The sequence below is a fragment of the Eptatretus burgeri genome, chromosome 15 (genome assembly GCF_056783735.1).
Source record: "Eptatretus burgeri isolate ZD-2024b chromosome 15, Ebu_testis_v1, whole genome shotgun sequence".
Lineage (NCBI taxonomy): Eukaryota > Metazoa > Chordata > Myxini > Myxiniformes > Myxinidae > Eptatretus > Eptatretus burgeri.
Genome location: NC_140975.1, coordinates 67,725,812 through 67,746,515, shown reverse-complemented (window position 1 = coordinate 67,746,515; position 20,704 = coordinate 67,725,812). Strand labels below are relative to the sequence as shown.

The 20,704-nt window shown below is 44.1% G+C and overlaps 1 protein-coding gene across 4 annotated transcripts; it reads right to left on the bottom strand.

Annotated features, from left to right (window-relative positions):
• Nucleotides 1-6,979: 6,979 nt before the first annotated feature.
• Nucleotides 6,980-16,797, bottom strand: LOC147012423 (ADP-ribosylation factor-binding protein GGA1-like). 4 transcript variants are annotated; one of them, XM_085856621.1, is made up of 13 exons: nucleotides 16,638-16,797; nucleotides 16,281-16,378; nucleotides 16,095-16,175; nucleotides 15,467-15,604; nucleotides 15,149-15,230; nucleotides 12,191-12,307; nucleotides 11,784-12,011; nucleotides 11,266-11,333; nucleotides 10,604-11,022; nucleotides 9,198-9,391; nucleotides 8,862-9,031; nucleotides 8,633-8,743; nucleotides 6,980-8,237 (listed from the first exon to the last, which is right to left on the bottom strand). In XM_085856621.1, exons 1-13 carry the CDS (start codon nucleotides 16,756-16,758, stop codon nucleotides 8,112-8,114), a joined length of 1,953 nt encoding a protein of 650 aa, XP_085712747.1. In that variant the 5' UTR covers nucleotides 16,759-16,797; the 3' UTR covers nucleotides 6,980-8,111. The 4 variants fall into 4 exon arrangements, with proteins under 4 accessions (XP_085712747.1, XP_085712750.1, XP_085712749.1 ...); XM_085856624.1 differs by having other exon boundaries at nucleotides 11,793-12,011; nucleotides 16,638-16,795; XM_085856623.1 differs by having other exon boundaries at nucleotides 11,784-12,005; nucleotides 16,638-16,795.
• Between the last annotated feature and the right edge of the window lie 3,907 nt (nucleotides 16,798-20,704).

The window sequence follows — 20,704 nt, the reverse complement described above, 5'->3', positions numbered from 1 at the left end:
GTGGTGTAATTTGACATTGGTAGCTCCTTCCGTTCTCGAGTTATCGTGCCTACAAACAAACAAACAAACAAACAAGCAGTCATAGACTGGTACTTACGATATCGTCAACTTGACCTCTGACCTTGTCTCATAAAAGCTGTCTCTGGAGAAGGTAGCGATGCAAACCAGAAGTTTCTACAATGATTCTGTACCAAACCATCAAAAATCGAATGTTTGACCTCACTGTGACCTTGACCTTTGACCGATTTTGACCAAAATCTAATCAGCGCTAGCCATCACCCTCCTGAATCACGTGGTGTAATTTGACATTGGTAGCTTCTTCCTTTCTCGAGTTATCTGTACCAAACCATCAAAAATCGAATGTTTTGGATGTTTGACCTCACTGTGACCTTGACCTTTGACCGATTTTGACCAAAATCTAAGCAGCACTAGCCATCACCCTCCTGAATCACGTGGTGTAATTTGACATTGGTAGCTCCTTCCGTTCTCGAGTTATCGTGCCTACAAACAAACAAACAAACAAACAAGCAGTCATAGACTGGTACTTACGATATCGTCAACTTGACCTCTGACCTTGTCTCATAAAAGCTGTCTCTGGAGAAGGTAGCGATGCAAACCAGAAGTTTCTACAATGATTCTGTACCAAACCATCAAAAATCGAATGTTTGACCTCACTGTGACCTTGACCTTTGACCGATTTTGACCAAAATCTAATCAGCACTAGCCATCACCCTCCTGAATCACGTGGTGTAATTTGACATTGGTAGCTTCTTCCGTTCTCGAGTTATCGTGCCTACAAACAAACAAACAAACAAACAAACAAACATACAAACAAAACAAACAAACAAACAAACAAACAAACAAACCAAAACGAAATCTTTAGATTTCGTAAGTAACAAACAGAAAGGGGTGAAAACAGTAACCTCCATCCATCTTCGAAGATGGCGGAGGTTAATGATAAGATGTTCTTTTTTTTCTTTCCAGTGGAATCGGCGAAGACTGCTCTTCGGTGAAAAATCGTTTCCTCCGCTTCACAGGATATCTGCGGTACATGAATAATGCACTGTATAATGTGACGTCATATGGATAACGTGACGTCATTACAGCAAACAACGTGTTCCTGCAACAAAGTCGATGTTTAGAGTTTCGAATTTCACTTTCCCATCTAAACGATTATTTCCTGCAGGTGAATATTTTGTGTCATTTCAGGTTCTGTTGACTCGGTAGGTAGACGGCCCAACAGGTGTTTGTGACATTGAGGAATGGATGGATGGTGTTTGATGACCTTCAGCTTGGAAAAACTTCGCTCACCAATGGTCACAGAAACAAGAGGGTGGTGGTGAGGGGGTGAAGAGGATCCAGAGAGTAATAGATGTGTTGGGGTTGGGGACATAATCTGAGAGGTTATTTTTACAAAGTTTACAACATCGTGTGCTCGGGGTCATGCCAACCTTGGAACTCGTCTTGGAATGGTAGTTCCACCTCGCATACAGGAGCTGCCCATTAACATAAAACTTCATGTTAAAGGAAGAACACATGGACAGTCTGCTTGGTTACTTGTGTAATCTCATGAATTGGTCTTTCATTCATTGAAGCCACTCTAATTCACCTCATGGTTGCACCTGCCTATCCAAAACTACACAATATTGTTTGTTGTTACGGCACCAGGGTTCAGGGGGTACAACGAGGACTCCTCGAGCCCTCTCCCTGACCTGAACATGAGGCTGCCAGTCACGGATAATTCTGTGGTCCCACGGGTGGCTAGGCAACCACGGACGCCAAATAAAGCCACCAAACCGAGCAGTGTCCTTAATTACCGCGTTACCTTACCAGTGGTTTGGTGATCTCAATTGGGGAACCATGCCCTCACCATCTACATCTACTTAATACGTATGGCTGGGGGACCCGTGGGTGAACGTTCGCCGTCAGATGGGGGGAATTAGTGGGGTAGAACGTCCCGTCTATTTGTACACACTATGTCGACCCAATTAAAGGAAAGTCCAATCGAGAAGGTTCGAAAGATGCTTACCAACACATAGTGAGCATTTATTCACAGTCAAGCAATGCAATGAATAGCGAGCACGTATAACAATGAGACACAAAAGAACAGCGCTTTTAATCCTTTAGCACGTCTTACTTCTGCAGTCCTTTTGCTATACACAGTACAGGCACACCATCAGAAACATTCTAGGAAACCAGAGAGGAAGAAGAAGAAGAAGAAGAAGAAAGCAGCAGAGCGAGGCGTGGTTGTGGCCGCGGACTCACCCCGGCATGAACAGGTAGGCCTGCGCCAATCCCAAAGTGGAGGGGAGGAAAGGGAAGGAATGAATGGCGGAGGTGTGTACGTGATAAGAAATGAGAGGAACGGCATTAGGTGCGAATCTGTGCCTCACACATTTAGCGACCGAAAGCAATTGTTGATAACTCTTTTGTGCGTCTCAAGTAGGTGAAGAGTTCTTTGAGAAAGAAAAAAAAAAAGATCGTGCAAGTCAGTCATGCAGTTATCGTCAATCGCCAAGGACTTCGTGGCACTCCCGTTCTTGGGCCTCGGCCCCGTGCTCATCTTGCCACAACATAGTTTGTCCAGTGCAGGTTGTCTTGGCAATGGTGCAGCTTGTCCCTGCAGGCAATTCCTCATGGTTTAAACAGGCCAGGCAGCTTCCTTCTCGTCAAGTCCTCAGCGCACTTCAACAGCAGCGAACCTTCTCTGGTCTGGCCTTTTAAACTTCCCGGGCCGGGTGGAGCTGTGAGGGGGCAGAGTTCGTGCGAGGCAAAGTTACCGAGAGCAAAGGCTGCGCCGCACCCTTTGACCCGGCCCCGTGCGTCCTCATTGGCTGTAACTCACAACTGCCGCCAAGAAGAGTGTGAAGAACTCCACCCACAGTTCACGAGGAAATTGCACTCCAAACCGCAGTCCCTTGTTTCTTGCCATTGCGCTGTGGCTATGTTTGGAATGTGTGTCATGCTGTGTGAAGGGTGCTTGAAGGATGAAAGAAAGGGAGGAATTTACGGAATGATTTTCTTTAAAGGTCCACAGAATAAGAATTTTATTTTTGATGTGATGATATTGATTTTTAAGTTATAAACAAAGAACTGAACATGGTTTTTCATAATTTTTTTTAGGAAAAAGTGCCGATTCAAACCTTTGTCTGTGGTTATTGTTCAAGGTGTACCAAACGCAGCTATACCCAATGTGAGATGAATGCTTGTGTTCCCATCTCTGCTTTCTGGTCAGGTATTGTGACCAGTCAACGAGTAAAACGATCAATGCGCGTGAGCAGAGGTACGTATTGCCTCTGATGGAGGTAGAGGTCAAACTACATCAATGTGAACGTGGTCAAATCCGGAATCTGATTTACAAAATGGGCTGTTGCATTTGTGAGCCTTTTCTCCATGCTTCCAGTGGTATCGGCACATCCGTTCCGCATGTTGGTGGGCGCTTAAGCTGGGATTGTGTTCTCTTGATCGACTTCTGGATGGACCATGCCCTCAGCCTCAACTCCTCTCTCTTTCCCCCTGCAGTTGTGTCGTGAGAGCTTGTATACCTGTCTGGTCAAGTTCTCAACCTGGGTGGAGTAGATGTGGACTTGGTCTGGTGAAGGTGCAAGTTGCTGTGGAGGTTTTGAAACAACCCCTCTGTGCAGTGGAGGATAAAGGAGAAGAGACTTCCATGATCTTGTCGGCGAGGTCCGCCAGTTGCTCGATGTCCCCACTCGACAGCCTCTTTAGTTGAGGCCAAGATGAGTTGGAGGTTGGTGGGAAGTCTCTGGAGAAACAGCTGTTTTAAGATGGTATTCTCTCCTGTATTGTCCCGAAGCAGCCGTCTCATCCTTCAAAGAGCTGAGAGGGTTTTCACTCACCAAGCTCTTCTGAAATGAGTAGTTGGTGGTCTCTTGCTCTAAAGCTGAGATACGTCTGATGAACTCAGCCTTGAGATTGGTATAACATTCTGAGGCTGGAGGAGCAATTAGGAGGTCCCTCACTTCTTGCGCTATTTCTGGCTGGTGAGATCCACCAACATAGGCAAAGCGTGTGTCCTGGGTGGTAACATGCCTGGTCAGGAACTGCGCTTCAATTTGCACAAAACACAATGTCGGATTGTTGGGCTTGAAGCAATGGAGTTTGAAAGGAACAGCTGCTACCGTTGACGGGGATACCTCAGCAGGTGCGCCTTCGTAGATGTAGCTTCGACAGACATAATAAAACATGACATCGGGGTCATCAACATAGAAAAAATGAGTTATCGACTTTGACTCACCCTTAAAAGAAGATGAATTTGTACAGTCTGAGCAATGTGCAATAAGCTGTTAGGCTGGAGTGCGGGTGAATACATTCAGAAGTTCAATAAGAAGTAAGAAATGGTGGCTCACCAGTGGACCAATTCAGCCTCGTGTTCATGAAATAATATGATCCACTCGGCGACTCGGGTGTCATAAATGAGCACCGTCAGTGAGAATAAGCTGCTCACCAAAAGGGGTTCGATGATAGTCCCGTGGTTGAAAGGAACGAAGACCACTGAAGATAGGGCCGTGAACAACACACATAGTACAAAACTCTGAGTGAAGACAGCAAGTGCCGTGGTACGAAACTTGAGAGGGCTGTGAACGCGGTTTAACTCCAGTGCACTCCACAGGTTAAAGGTGAGTGTGTGTACCTCCAGGCCATCCTGTTACATATCAGAAAACAATTATTCTATAAAAGCAGGAGTTGGTATTGCAAGCAATGGCTGACTTTCAATAACCAACACAAAACTGCAATCCATCCATCCATTGGGACCATACTGTGCAGAGCGTTGGTGCTGCCGAAGCAGTCTCCTTGGCTATTAGTCCGGGAGAAAAAGGCAGATATTTTAGTGAACCTGGTTTTGCCGGATAAATTTTTTTCTATGCTGTTTCTTGTAGCCTTGGGGTAGCTCTTCATGATTCAGGGGGGGTGACCGTTCGTAACCCTTGGGCAATTTGCTATATTAACCCTTTTATGCCGGTGACACCCAAATGTGCCCCAAAGTACTATTTTTGCGATATCTTGTAAATAGCTGTGACCAAAAGTCATCACATTTATTTTTCATCATTATTATTCACAAGGCAAGTATTTTAGAGCTGATTTGGACACAATTTGCCCAAACTTGATTATTAACCCTTTCCTGGCATTCCTAGGGGATCATATATACCCCAAACGTAGGCCTACATTTCCTGCTTTGATCTGTTTATCACCCATGCATATTAAGATGAAGTATTGGCTGAGAGACTTCATTAGTTAGTTAAACTGACAAAAGGTGGCACCATTGCATAGTTTCAGATATTAGAAGCACATGGCTGGGCACCACTCCCACTCTGCTGTGCAGGTTTGTCATGGAATAGGCTACCAGACTTCCAGTTGTCAAGCTTTATATGAAGTAGTTAGTAAAACAGAATCTCCAGATTAAAATACTAGACGAATTCAGATTGTATAAATTTAGTTTTTACAATGACAGTTATCAAAATGGGCATGACAGTTGTTGTTGGGTGCTGCCCTCTTTTAGCAGGGAACTGTACTAATAAATGTGAATCTTTGTACGGTACTAGTATTCAGGCACAGTTATAAAATGCTTTCTCCCAGGTTAGAATCTAATTTTTGACTTATTTGTTTTCAGGGTTGACAGATTATATTATTTGTTTGTTTCGCGAATTTAATTGATCTTACGGTAGGTCAAACTAAACACATTGAGTGTCTAACCCAGTCTATTTTGCATCAATGTCAGCAGGTCGGAAAGCAGGAGATGACATTAAAATCCCATGCCATAATTTTGGAGTGGTTTTTGTGCAATAATGCGTCAAAGACCCCTGTTGTCGATAGATGTTCAAATGTTTTGTGCTGGGTAAAATCAGTCAGGAAAGGGTTAATATTGAGTATCAAGTCATTATTCTATCTTTTAAGTTGTTTTTGGTTCCCTTATTTGTGACTAAAGTAAGGATGAGGTGGTTATTGTGCAATCATATGTTGTCCGTTTTCAAATTTTATGTCCTGGGTTAAAATAGTCTGGAAAGGGTTAATACTGAGTAATTCACAATTGTTTTACATCTTAAGTTGTTTTTGGTTGCATAATTTGTGAATAAACATCGGCACAAGCAAATGTGATGATGTTGGTTGGGTTCATTGCAATTAAGTGAAAAAACTGATTTTTTTTCATTATTTATGAGTTTACCGGCACAAAAGGGTTAATATAAGAAATTGCCCAAGGGTTGCAAACGGTCACCCCCCAGAATCATGAAGAGCTACCCCAAGGCTACAAGAAACAGCATAGAAAAAAAACTTTATCCGGCAAAACCAGGTTCACCCCCACTGCTCCCGGACTATATTGGGCACAATCCTGGATGGGTCACCACTCCGACACAGGATACCAACAAGCTGGTGCTCATTTTGCCGACCTCAGAAGGATGACAGGCAGAGTCAACCCCACCTGGTATTAATTCAACAGCTGAGTGTGATTTGAACTCAGGATCTTCAGATCCCAAGCCTACCACTCTAGCCATAAAACTGCAATGTCATGAAGGTTACCTCAAGAATGTGAAAATCCTTGGATTCTATATGAACACGACGGTGTCCGACTAGTTTATTACCCAAATTAATAAACCTAACGAACAATATCTGACAATTCTATCTCAATACACGTAAAGTCCATTTATTTTTCTGTGTGACCCAATCAAATTTTCTCAGCATTCGGATGACGTCACGGCATTGAGGTGGGCGGTGGTTCAAGCTCAAGTGCCACGGGATTGTTACCTTCTATTCCTTTCCTCCATTTGTCACAGTATTGTGCTGTTGCTGTATGGCTCTCCCATCCATGATGGCTATATTAGAGTCAAAGAATAAAAGTGCTCAAACAATTGATCATAAATAAAATTACTGCTTGAAACAGAAAAGTTAATCGAGTAGGTGGAAAAGCAATATTTTATCACACTCCCGATAATACAAACAAAGACTCACCCTCATGCAAACATTTCATTGTTGGAAATGATTTTTATTGAGGTGAGAACGTCACATTGTACTTCATCAACTGCCATTCCATCCTAAAGTTACTTGTTCTGCGGCACAACGTTGCATGAGAAAAAGGTTAAATGAAGGCAATTAAATTAATTAATCCATCCAGAAGAAACGTTGTGGACAATCAAACCAGCAATGATGGATGCACGTTCACCGATAAGCCAAATCCGGGACCCTCTGAGTACCATCACCCGGACAAGTTCCTAGCCTTGAAACACCCCTTCGCCTGCGCTTTAACAGCCGCTCTCGGGGTAACATACACACAAGAGTGTACAAACGTGTGTGCGGTGTCAATGTTCACGGGTTATTAACACGCATGCAATTGCAATAAATACGGGGTACGAACCCAAAAAGGGAGCGTGGCGAGCCTGGGCGGTGGTGGTCCCGTCGTGGCGGAGTACCAAATGAAGAGTGCTCACGAGCTCGATTGGCATGGCCTACATTCTACAATCGGTGCGCACACACTGGTCAAAGGTCACCAAAACATTTAAAATAAATAAATACATAAAAAGGACATTTCCAGTAATAACTCTTCACCCTCTCTTCGCCCCATAAATAATCCTTTAACTTGTCAATTTTGGTCACAGGGAGGACAAAACACACAAATATTTACATATTGAACAGGTTCTCCCAGTACAGGTAATCAAGGTAATAAAAAAAAAGGATTTATTCACTTCAATGGCGTGTGCTCGTGAAAACATCCAAGCCAGGTTTTATTCCCAGTGCAATACTTTTCAGAACGATCCTTTGATACAAAACGCTTTGAAACATTTGGATCGAGGAAAACAAAATACATACCATCGTCGCCAAAACACGGACGGACCTGGACAATCCACCCTCGAGGAACTTCCATCAGGGAACATCCAAGTCAGGCAAAGCGTGAACAAAACAGGATCCGAGGGAAGAGACGATGGGCTACATGTCACGCACGGCATTAGAACGGGCGATGCCCGATGCTTTCTTGGCCCATGTGCACACATTCAAGGAAATGCATCAGTCTTTGACCAAGGCACATGCAAAGCCAGGCCAAGCGACAAGACCGTCTCCTAGCTCGGGTGGCCGTGCCAAAAAGTCCTCGAGAAGAGACGTCAAAACTCAAGGTGCTTCAAGTTCCCCCAGCTCTCAGGTGGAGGAAAAGAGTTCACCTCGCCCATTTCGACGATGTCTTCGGTTCCAAGACGGTAGAAGAGCTTGTAGCGGAGCCGCACCTTTTCCTGGAGATAAATATTTGGGAAACTAAATTTAAAAAATGGTGATTAATAAATTGATACACAAGCCCCGACAACAAAGAAGCGAGTGACCCATCACCATCACATGTCATGATTTATGCTGCCCATTCCTAACGCCTTTTCCTTGATCAACTGCATCTGGTGATGCACGACTCCTCTCCGGGTTGGAGATGAAGCCAAAATGTAAAAACCCTCAAAGTTACTGGAACACAAATGCCAACTCCTTTTTGAAAGGCACACGGGCGAATGGCCTGCTAATTAAGCAAATACAAGACAACTCGGAGTTGAGTAAACCAACACCGAGTGGAGAACCCCAATCATGAGAACCAATGAAACTTTGAAGTTGATCACTGCGGTTTAGCCATTCTCATCATCCGTACCTTGTGTGGATTTACCAGCAGCATGATCTGAGTTACAGCAGCAGGGGAAGATACCGGATTGTAAGCCGGTAGGTCAGTGCCAGAAGGAGCCTGAAGTTTCACGCGCATGGACTGCAGGACAAGGATTTGAAACATTTTACGAACCAACGTCAGGTTAATAAACGTGTCCAATTCAGCGTCAAACACCAAAATGGTTTGGATTTAAAAGACATTCCAAAAAGGCACTGACCTTTGGCACAGCAGCCTGAAAGCTGATCTGAGACAGTGGCCACGGAGCGGCGCTCATCGTGGACACGACAACAACGAGGACGTCGGGTCGACCGGGTGGGCAGTCCCGAGCAAAATGCATCAGGACCCGCACGCCGCCTTTGTCATAGACCGTCATTGGGGGAATGCTGCCTGTAGTTGGAAAAGAAGCACGATTGGTTTTGCTTTAAGTGAGACATTAAACATGCAATAAACAATGTGGCCAAAACTCAAATTGCTTCATGACCGGATGACATACCCAAAGGAGATGAGCCTGGTTGACCCTAATAAGTAGACTTTTAACTCAGCTGGCACTTACTAGGTTGAATACTCTCCAGTGGCACAATCACATTGAGTAGCAGGCCCTCATGGGGAAGAACACCCATGGTTGGGGGACTGCAGGAAGTGGCAGTCGGAGATCCATGAGGAGAACCGACCAGTGAAGAAAGTGTCACTGGTGGAGAAGTCCGTTTCTGCAGGTCACGCAAGGTACGTTTGGCCTGTGGCGAAGGCCTGGCAGGGGAGAGTCAAAGGCGAGAAAAACAAGAAATGCACCCGTTGGTCTTTAACACGTTCCTTTATCGGTGTTTTCACATGCCCGTCAAATCACTGCAGTTCCACCTGACAACTGGCACAGGACCACGTACGAACTGTTTGTACATGGATAATTAGACTGGCAACGAGGTATGTCCATAGCACACTTGCTGCAATGTTTTATGCATTTTTACCATGCGTGTGCGAAGCTCTAAGAGGGGTTCGGCAATTGGTTCACTTTGTCTGTCTGTCTGTCTGTCTTGTCTACAAACGTCAGTTTATGATCGATGAACAACTTCATTTCAATTGAATGTTATATTTTGAACATGAATCGGAAAACAAACCTGTAGCTTAATAGTACTGGCTCTGAACTCGTCCCAATTGGGCATGCGCAGAGTGGAGTGCGCTAACTTTTTCTTTTTCTGTTTTTTTTTATACTCAGTCTGCCTGTCTGGCAATTAAACAAAATTGAAAATCACTCCAAACAGGAAAACGTGTTTACTTACGCCTTAAAAGGACACAAATATCAGGCGCGAAGGACGAATGTAAAGTGTTAAACAAGATGGTGTAAAAGACGCTGCATCAACGGCGGTAAACGTCCGTTGTTTTTTTTTTTTCTACAACCTTTAAAATCTTTATTTTATTTCAATTAAATTATAAACTTGAATGCTGTCGAAAACAAAACGCCGTTTTGGCACTTTCAAACCCCTTCCGTTTAGCAGTAGTTGGACAAAAGATGACAGCATTTTACGTCATCTCGACCAATGAAATTTACCGCTTGCAGACCCCGCCCATGTCTTTCTCAAGACTGCGTAATGTGTTCTCTGAACTTGAGGTTGAATGTTATCCTTTGTAAAAAATAAATTAATAAACTTATATGGGAATGAATTTGTCACATCAGTAAACCTGAATGGTTTTGGATTTACGGAGGAGACACACCGACTGACTGACTGTGTTTGTCACACACACAAATTGTATTAAGCATCCATAATAGCCAAGGTACCAGTTTGTGCTGGTTTACCCTTGGTAGGTGGAATCACTTTCTGAATTGAAATTATCCAACAATCATAATAGCCCAATGTCACCTGTGAGCAAGTGCTCCAATATCCCAAATGAATCCAAATCCTGAAAAAAACAAGCTAACAATCTAATCCCGCTGCCTGTCCGCGAGTAGCGGTGTGCTGTGAATACCATTTAACCTGCAGGGAGGCCGTGGGCAGCGCCTGTTGCAGCATGGCGGCTCCAAGTTCGTCCAGCTCCGTCAAGGCTTTGAGACCGCCCATTGAGCTCTCGGGTACTAGAGAACTCCCACTCCGTGGTGCCGCGACTGACACACTGCTGGGGCTGCACGATGCTTGCGAGTTTCCAAATGTGTTGATGCCGAACGCATTTGGACACATCGTGGAAATGGCCAGGTTCTGCAAATCGGTCGAGGTTATCAAACTGTCCTTTCCAGGAGTAGTTGTCGTGCTGACTGGCATGCTCAGCAGTGCGACGCCGGGTTGTGGAGCAAGGGGCAAGGAGTGCGTCATGAAAACTGAGACGGCGGTTGATGCCTGGTCATTTGCTTTGGGAAAAGGTGCAAACTGCTGGCCCATCCTGATTGAGGCCTAAACAGGAAGTGGAGAAATGGTGATTGAAACAATGTTTTAAGGAGCATTAATCAAGAATACTTGTATTTACAATAAAATTTAGCAATGAGGGTTGGGTAAAAACCTTAAATGCCAATTTCAAAAACAAAATCGAAAAATAAAAATTCTTCCAGTAATGTGCTCAATCTTTCAGGACAACACGAACCGCTCAGACCGATGCACTTCAAAGACTCTCAGATAACAAAGATTGTCATGATGTACCTTCAAGGGATCCAAAACAATAGCGTTGTCATCCTCGGTCTCATCATTTGAAGTGGTTGCTCCAGAATCTTTGTGGATAAGAAGAGGTGATGAAGAATCAGAATATCAACCAAATTAAGCTTAAACCAGAATGGCACTCTTCGACGTTGTGACGTCGACCGATTTCCCTCCGCCCACATTACTACATCATGAGACATACTGTACTCGTACCAAGTTTGTTTTTAAATCCTTTCAGCTGTTCTCAAGTGTCACATTTTTACCTGACATGACCTCTTGCCCCCATAATATAATCTGTATCTTTGCATCATTATTCCTACTTGTACCAAGTTTGACTCGGTTCCCTTCAGCCGTTCTTAGGTTTTCATGGTAACGAAAACCGACCACAGAAGGATAGACGCAAGGATGGACAACCTGAAAACATAATGCCTTTGGTGATGGTCGGCGAAGGCAAAAAAAAAATAACAACCTAGAAAGAAACCCAAATAAATGTGGCAATGATTAAAATATTATTGTGTTACCGGTCGTACCCAGTGACAGCAGCTCATCATCCAGGATGGAGGTTTGTTGAACAAGGTCTTTTTGAGAGCGGCACAGAGAGCGAGGCGGAGGTGGAAGCAATGGGAAGCTGGAACTGATGTCCCGTACTTCAGCGGGGGGCAAGTCGTGCTGTTCAGGTTGGAGCTTTGGGGTCGGCTCCGCAAGCTTCAGGTTCTCGATCTCGAGCAGAGACGAATCAGAGCCTGTATCTCCAACGGCAAAAAAGCAAAGAGCATTTACGAGCAAAGCACCAAAAGTTGGAGCTTAAAAAGATTATGCACAATGCAAAACATCAACAATAATATCAACAATTCTTTGAGCTTTTGCAGTTAAAAACTTGAGGGTACTCCATTTTAGGAGTTGAACTGTCGATGAAACACTCCCATACCTGCAGGTGTAGCCGCACTGCTGGTATCACCATTCCCAGTCAGAAGACCTTCTGCCACCATCTTATTATAGTTTCCAAGAAGAAGCGTCAGATTGTCATTAGCCAGGAGGATTTCCGCTGCAAGAAAAAGAAAAATGAAAAATGTAATAAAATAAAAAAATGCACAACGTGCCTCAAAATGTATTTACTTTTACAAAAAGAAAACAAAAAAACCCCCGCAAAACCACGGTTTTCATGAAAATAAATTCAAAACAGAAAATTAAGGATACAATGGTTCAATTCCCAGTGGTAGAAGAAACTATAAACAATAATAATGCTGTTTCTCGGTCGATAAGCCTCGTTCTAATGGAGGGGACGTGTTCACTGGCTGTCCTGCCCGATTGCACTTTCTTATGAATGTCAAATATAGGATAAGATCTTTCAAAAGTTTGAGCAGTTGTGTTCTGGTACCCCAGCCAAATGAAATACTCCTGCCTCCTGATTTGCTGGCCAAAAACTGTTAAAAAAAAAATTTAAAAATATCCATCAAGGGGCTACATAATAGAGTGTCGCAACTTCCTACTGATGAAAATGGCAAGTAAAGGGAAACAATGATGTTGCCAGATGGATTTTAAAATAATAATAATAATTAAAGAGCCTTTGTGAAAACGACGACGACAACAATAACAAGTCACTTTTATAAATCAAGAGAGGAACTAGAGTTCATGGAACACCTTACCCTGCTCAGTCTTGAGGAAAAAGAACATGGGAAGGGCCTTCTAAACTCTTGCTTCACGTTTCAGAGCACGATCTTTGTCAGCTTTGTTCGTGAACTTTGAATAACAGGCGCGATGGCACACATATGAAGCCAATGGGTCAAAGGGAACAGTCCAGAACCGAACCTTCTGCCAACTCCGCTCTCAAGAAGAAACGCTAAATTTGATTGGTCGGGATAGGCCAAGTCTGGAGGTTTTTGGTCTGTATGCAAGTCTCCTGTATAATTATGACATCATAGGTCATGTGATGTGGTACAGGCACCACATTGGAAAAACCGAAAAACTTTGCACCTCTAAATCTCTGAAACCACTCCATGGAAAAAAAATGTACACATGGCTCATTGTCAAGTACTCCCCACGAGGAATAAGAGGTGTTCATGATGATGTCATCACTGTCTTCATTATGATGTCATAATTCGACAAGTGCAACACTTGATCCAGTCAGTATGAAAAAAAAAAAATTATCTGCCGTTGTTGGTCCAATGGATACATTTTTCACCATCGGAGCGCCTCCTCCTGTAGAATTTTTCAATGATAATTATGACGTCATAGGTCACGTGGTACCAGGCACCAGCTTGGAAAAAAACCCCAAAAACTTTGCCCCTTTATCTCTTGATCTAGTCAGAATGAAAGAAAAAATTCTCTGCAATTGTTGAAACCACTAACCGATCAATGCAAAACATTAACCAATTGATCAACTACCCATGGAAAATGTAGTTTGACAAAAGTGACATCATCGGTCACTAGTCTGGCACCACATTGGATCAACAACAAAAAAAAACCTTTAAAAACAGAACAGTTGGCTTGCACCAAGTCCTTCTCAAGACTGCACAGGGTAAGTATTCTATGAACACCATCAAGTTTAATACATTAAATTATTTATTCATGCCGATTGTGTCCTTTATGAAGTCCTTCACAACATTAAGTTTCCTGTTTGGAATGATTTTCAATTTTGACTGCCAGAATGACACAGTAAAACAATTATCGAACTCCTCTCTGCACATGCGCACTTTTACACCTGAACTCCGATCCACTGACAACACCTTCATGCACAGCTTGTTAGAGTACTGCTCTCCCCTTTGGGCTAACGCCCCTGCCTCACACCTTGATCAGTTTGATGCCGTGGAAACCAAGGCCTTTAAGATTTTAACTCTGTATCCAAGGCACTCACCCCTGCCTTCACTCCGAATACCAAAATTAAAAAAAATTACCCCCGTGTGGGGATGACGGTCATCTCGATAATACCACAAGTTCTCAATGTTCAGTTATGACCGAAGACGACTGCGCAGCTCAAACTGCGGTTTGGTTAAAGATGACTCGGCATTTTGGCGTGCGCGCACAAAATTACATTTTGAAAATAAATGTCGACGTTTACATTTCGGATTTTGAAACTTTTGCACCTTCGGCGGGAAATGTATAAATATAAAAGGCTAAAAATGTGTTTTATATTTATATTTAATTTCTCCTTCCTTCCTTCTTTGCGAATCGCATCGGCGTTTTTGACCATCTTCCAGATCACGTGTCGATCAAACGGGAAGGAAATTCAAAAATCTGTCCGGTTCGATACAAGATAATATTTTTTACTATCATAATCAATAAACAGTTGCCAAATATCTTGTAGAATGGCAGACTGGATAGGTTTTGAAAATGGCGATTTTTATAACTTACGTGACCTCGTGACCTCGTCCCTGACCTTGAACCCGGAGAAAAGTTATATAGTTGTGCAACACTCATCGACCTTGACCCACATACTAAGTTTCATCAAGATCGGAAAGAAAAAGTGTTGACGGACGTACAGACGGACATTTGGTCCGGCTTTATTAGGTCATCTCCGTAGAGATGACCTAAAAATACCTCTTCGCAATTCCATTTTTTATCGTCACGATTCCAAATGTGGGGTTGCAACCCCAAGGTGGAGAGAACCCCTGCATTTGTGGCTTGACAGAGGTAGCTTCAAAAGCATCCAGAGCAATGAACAAAGGAAATAGCAACAATTATATCTTCCCAAATCTGCTTGCAGAGTGAAAGTTGAACAAGTCCTTATCTCACCTCTTCAACAAATTTGCTATGCCTGTTTAGGAGGAAAGAGCATTGGGGGATGGGGGGGGGAGAAGAGCATGAGGGGGGAGTGGGTGGGGAGAAGAGCATGGGGCAGGGAAGAGGGATGAGCACCAGGAAATTTGATTGGTAGTTTATGCCTTACCAAGGCCATCATCCCCATCTTCAGTCTCTGTTGCCATTTTGATGAGTGTCGATTGCAGCCTTTCACAACACTCTCCCAACTCCTGTCACATCATAAACAGAACAAAACAATACTAACGTTTCCGAAATAAGGCTGCAATGTAGTTCACCCTTGCCCGGTGCAAATCACCATTTTAAACAGTAGGGAACAAGCCAGCGAATATGCCGAGGCACGTTTCCGGTTCTGCAAGCATACGTTACGTCAGATGCCATCTCGGCACAACCTACAGCTAGAGACAATGTAATTAGCCAAACCCCCCATTCTACTCCTTTGAAGCACCTTAATGAGCTCACGGTCGCCAGATGAAGTCTGCTCCAGCTGGAAGTGAGACATCATCTCGGAAAGCAAGCGCGCATTGCTCTCCGTTTGGCTGAGGACGCATCGCCGATGCTTGGCTTGTTCCACGCGCGTCTCATCCTACGGTTAAGCGAGATGAGCAAAGCTTTAGAAACACTGCACCACATCGATTGCCGCGCATGGAGATGAACAAGAGCAGCTGGGAATGGAATATGCCAACAGCCATGTTCTCCACATTCAATACTGGACACAATTATGTTACATCACAAGGATCATTTTTCCTCAAAGAAGGAGAGCGAAGGCAGCCACAAACGCTCCTGTTACTCTAACCAAAAAACCACCAGGAAGCCTCTCCCACAAACCACCGAGAGGTGGCAAATTGTAGCCCATGATCAGATTCACCACTAGACCATCCAGAGGCAGATGTTTCACCCTGTGGGGCTCATCGCGTTGGAGCTGGTCCCACGTTAATTTGACCAAAGACCTTTCCCTTGTTGATACTGCATCACGTTGGAGGGTACCCAAGAATAAGAGCATATCATCACTCCGACAGACAATACAACCAATGTGCTCAAAGCATCAGCAAAAACAAACAAATGCCTTAACCTACCTCCTTCACCATGGCCTTGATCAATCTATTGGCCGTTTGAAGATCTTCTGGTTTCTTGCTCTTCAGCAACTGGTCCAAGAGCTGAGCAAAAAAAAAAAACAAAAAAAAATAATGAAGTGGAAAAATAAATGGCAGGTGGAATAAATTGGGTTCTTCTTGAAGACGTTATCGGCAAAAAGAAATCACCTTGGCCTTCTCCTCGTCCTCAAACAGTGTGTTCTTGTGCTGTGATGGTGGTACCAGAGTAACATCCTGCTCCACTTGCGGGTCTTCATTGATAACACCTTGCAAAGCCACAAAGAGCACAGGCAAGGAGTGCTTGAAATGCAGTAACTCACAATGTCATGGAAACCATCACAGGTAAAAAGTACAGTGTTACCAAACAAGATGCACAAAAGCATCTTCATCAACATCATCACCACCACTGCACAGTTACCTTCCTACTCCATTTAAATGGACTTCAGCAAAGATTTACAAAGCCCATAACGAGCGTTGGCCTTGCGCACCTGTGAGGAAACCATCCGGACCATTAAGTGGGCTCACCTTGGTTCTTGAGCATCTGGTAGGCTTCCTTGATTTTGGACTCGTCTGACAGGCTGATCGTCCACGTATACATCATATCCACAATCCTGATCTTCACCTCCTCAGATGTTTGACGTCCCATATACTGAAAGGATTCCGACGCGCAAAAGACTCGACAGTTCAAATCAATTTATAGAAAACAAGTACAGTACAGTAATAATAATAATAATAATAATAATAATAATAATAATAATAATAATAATAAATCTGTTTATTTCAAAAAGACTGAATTGACTGAATTACAGTCAATGAACAAGTAAACAACAACAGAAACACCCGCTCCCTCCCGAAGCAACACAGGAATGGGGGTGGGGCGAGGGGATCACGTGTACGAACGCGCCATGCAGACAGCGGTTTGTTAATATCCTTATTGTTTAATGGCCACAATTATTCCCATGTTATTGTGGGGTTGGCTGGGGAAGCTTGGCCCAAGACTTTCACGAACCGGCTGGCCAGGCGTGACGTTCGACTAAGGTCAAGGCAGGAATTTGTTCAGTGTGCTGCCAATAGCTCACCTACTCTTCGTGAAGGACACAGTGGGATCTTTAAAGTCCACCAACTAATGCTGGCAGACGGGACGCCGGTTTAACATCCATTCGAGGAACGGCACACACATTGTTGAATCACCTTGCTTGTGAAACACTGGGATGACAGCCGGGTCAGGATTAGAACCCAGGCTAGACAGACGGGATGCCGGTTTAACATCCCTTGAGGTGCTGAATGAGGAGTCGGAGCTGCTGGGATTACGGGTTTCCTGGGTCAAAACTAAGATCCAGCCTTTCAATGACATCTTTGATGCTGCTGTCCTGTCTGTGCCTGTTTGTGGTGAGGATGTTGAGGTCGTGGAGAGATTCACTTACCTTGACAGTGATATTCATGTCTCTGCTGGCTGTGAGTCAGAGGTCAATAGACGTCTGGGTCGGGCCTGGGGAGTCATGGATTCCCTGGATTATGGGGGTGTGGCGCTGCCGGTACCTGTACGGGAGGACGAAAGTCCGAGTCTTCAGGTCCTTGGTGCTTCCAGTCTTGCTCTATGGATGTGAGACTTGGACTCTGACCAAGGATCTGAGACTTAATTCCTTTGGTACCAGGTCTCTTCGGAGAATCCTTGAATATCGCTGGTCGGACTTTGTGTCCAATGAGCGGTTGCTGAGAGACTCAAATGAGATTTGTTACCTGCATAGTCTGTGAGCATCAATTGCGGCTGTTTGGACATGTGGCTCATTTTCCTGATGCTGATCCTGCTCACCAGATTCTCTCAGCGAGGGAGTCTCATGCGTGGAGGAGACCAATAGGCTGACCACGTGCCTCGTGGTTGCAGCATGTTGATCGGCATCTCAAGGAGATGGGGATGGGCCAGGCATCTGCCTGGGGGATGGCCAGACGGAGGCCCCTAGAGTATTGGCGGAAAGTGGACGCAGCGACGCGCTGTTCTGGCGCATGCTCCCATACCTGACCAGACCTGAAAGCCAACTTCGAGGAGAGTGTGCATAGCTCGAAGCCTTCTGCCAGCCCCCATGCTATTATTAATGAATGAATTATCTGTTATGATCCGCATACTGATTTAGCATAGGTTTTACGCCGGATGCCCTTCCTGACGCAACCCTCGTCGCCTCTTACGACACAGGGATAAGGATTGGGTTTCACCATTATTCCAGGATGCCCTACACCATCTCATCGCGCGGCCCAGCGCAGAGCTCCCTTCTTCAAGCGATCCTCCAACCCAAGCCTCCGAGTAGCCGGATTACAGGCGCACGCCACTACGCCTGATATTAATTATTCTTATTATGTCATTATCATTGGATGGAATTGACTGATTAATTTGTGGTTAGAATAATTTTGATGAAAAATATAACTTGGATGACATGGAAGCTGGAGTCAGGATTGGATGAAGATGAATCAACAACCTCAGGTGTGCTGATGATACCAGTGTGTTGGTATAAAAGTAAAGAAGACTCGATGAAACTGCTGCAGACAGTGAAGAAGGAAAGTGAAAAGGCCGGTCTTTATTTAAACCTAAAAAAAAAAAAATGAAAATCTTGTCACTTGAGAACATCGACGTGTTCAGAAGGGGCGTGTTCAATCACCAATCAGCTTGTAGAGCGCTCGCCAAGTGGCTCGCTTGATTTTAAGCACTGAAGCAAGCGCTCCAACAAAACGGTTGATAAGGAATGGCTGGCTTGACAAGCGACAGCAAGGTGATTGGTAATGGAACACCCTCAATAGATAGGGTAAAGGCTGCAACCAAGCTGTCTATGCCAGAGCTTCGGAGAACAATGCAGAATAGGGATGTTTGGAGACATCTGATTATGAATGTCACCAGAAATCAGCCACGACATAATGGAACTGGATAACTGGTTATAACAGTACCAATAGGTACGTGGACCAGCAACTGTTAGCCGATACACCGCCCATGTGTAAGTATGTCAAATTTTCTCCAAATTTCCCTCTGGTGAGTATCAAAATGATAGCAAAGCTTAGGACTATGGTTATGCATCAAATAAAGGTCACAAATGGGCCATAAGGGTGTCGGTGGCAATATCGCACATCGCACTTGAAACCATGGCCGGGAGAATTCACATATGAGGCTCCAAGATACATGTATGTTAAAAACAATCCATATGTCAACATAAAAAAGTATAAAAAATAATAATCGAACAGGCAATGGGATTCATCATGCATGCGTAAAGACTCGTGCAGGCAGCTTTGTTAACCAAAGATCATCGCTGCTTACCAATAGGCCAAGGAAGTCGAGACGGCTCTGATCCGTTCGTCTGAGACAGACGCGATAAGCATAGAATGCCTTCAGCACATCGAGTTTCCTCCAAACTTCTTCCAGTTGAATAGAGGACCGCTTAAAAATGTAACTGTACGTTGGACAGAATTGACTGAATCGTTTGATTTTAAGAGAACCTTGCCAAAATTGGGGGAAAGCCGTTCGATCCTCTCACGAAGGGCCGTTATATTAATTGCCCGACAAATGTCTCCATAAGGTTCGGTTCTACAAAGGTCACGGGAGAGAATTATACGAAATGCTTTTCGTTGCAATTTCTCCAAACGTTTCCTCCTGACTTCAGTCAAGCCACAAAACCATGCGGGTGAAGCATACTCCAAAGTGGGTCAAACAGACCGGAAACAAACTGTTTTAGAGTCGGAAACAGGAATATTACGATGTTGCAATCGCCGCAAACAGTAGAGTTTTCTGTTGAAGGTTTTACACATCGCCTGAACTCGAGGGTCCCATTTCAAGTTTTCATGCACACGGATGCCAAACAGTTCAACACTGTCTGTCTGATTAATAACTGAATCTCCGATATGAAAACGAGGCACCTCCGCCGGGAGTCTTCAAAAACATGCGATCATGACTTGGCGTTTCCTGGTGTGAAGATTCATATTGTTTTTAGATGACCATTCATGAAGACAGTCAAGTTGCTGCTGCATAAGACTAGTATGTTCAGTGCTCCTGTAAGTTTGACAAAAAAATTATGTCATCAACATACTTATGGTGCGAAACTTCAGGATAACAAGAAACTCATTTATCATTGCCAAGGAAGCTACCGGATAAAGTATAAACGAGAAAGCATCTCAAAATGCAAAGCCAGTCTGCGTCCGCTTTGTACTCCAACTAAACTTGATGAAAACGACCCCCGTTAAAAAATTACCCCCGGTTGGGGGTCACGGTCATCTCTGAAGCTCTGTAGATGTGGATCTCTGATCGGCTTAGAATGGCTTCGATGTAGTCGGGAGTAAAAAGGATAGACAACCTCAGAAATCAAACTACATTTCCGAGTTATCCGGAGATAGATTTTGAAAATGGTTGTTTTGGAACATTTATGATCAATGTGTCTTCAAGAGGATAGAAACCGGACCTCAGAAATCAAACCGCATTTCTGAGTCATAAATGGCAGATGATATTTTGACAATGGATGATTTCAAAAGGTTACAGCATCGGTGACCTTGACATTGACCTTCAATCAGGTCTAAAGTCATACCATCGTGCATCACTCATCGACCCCTACCTACGTACC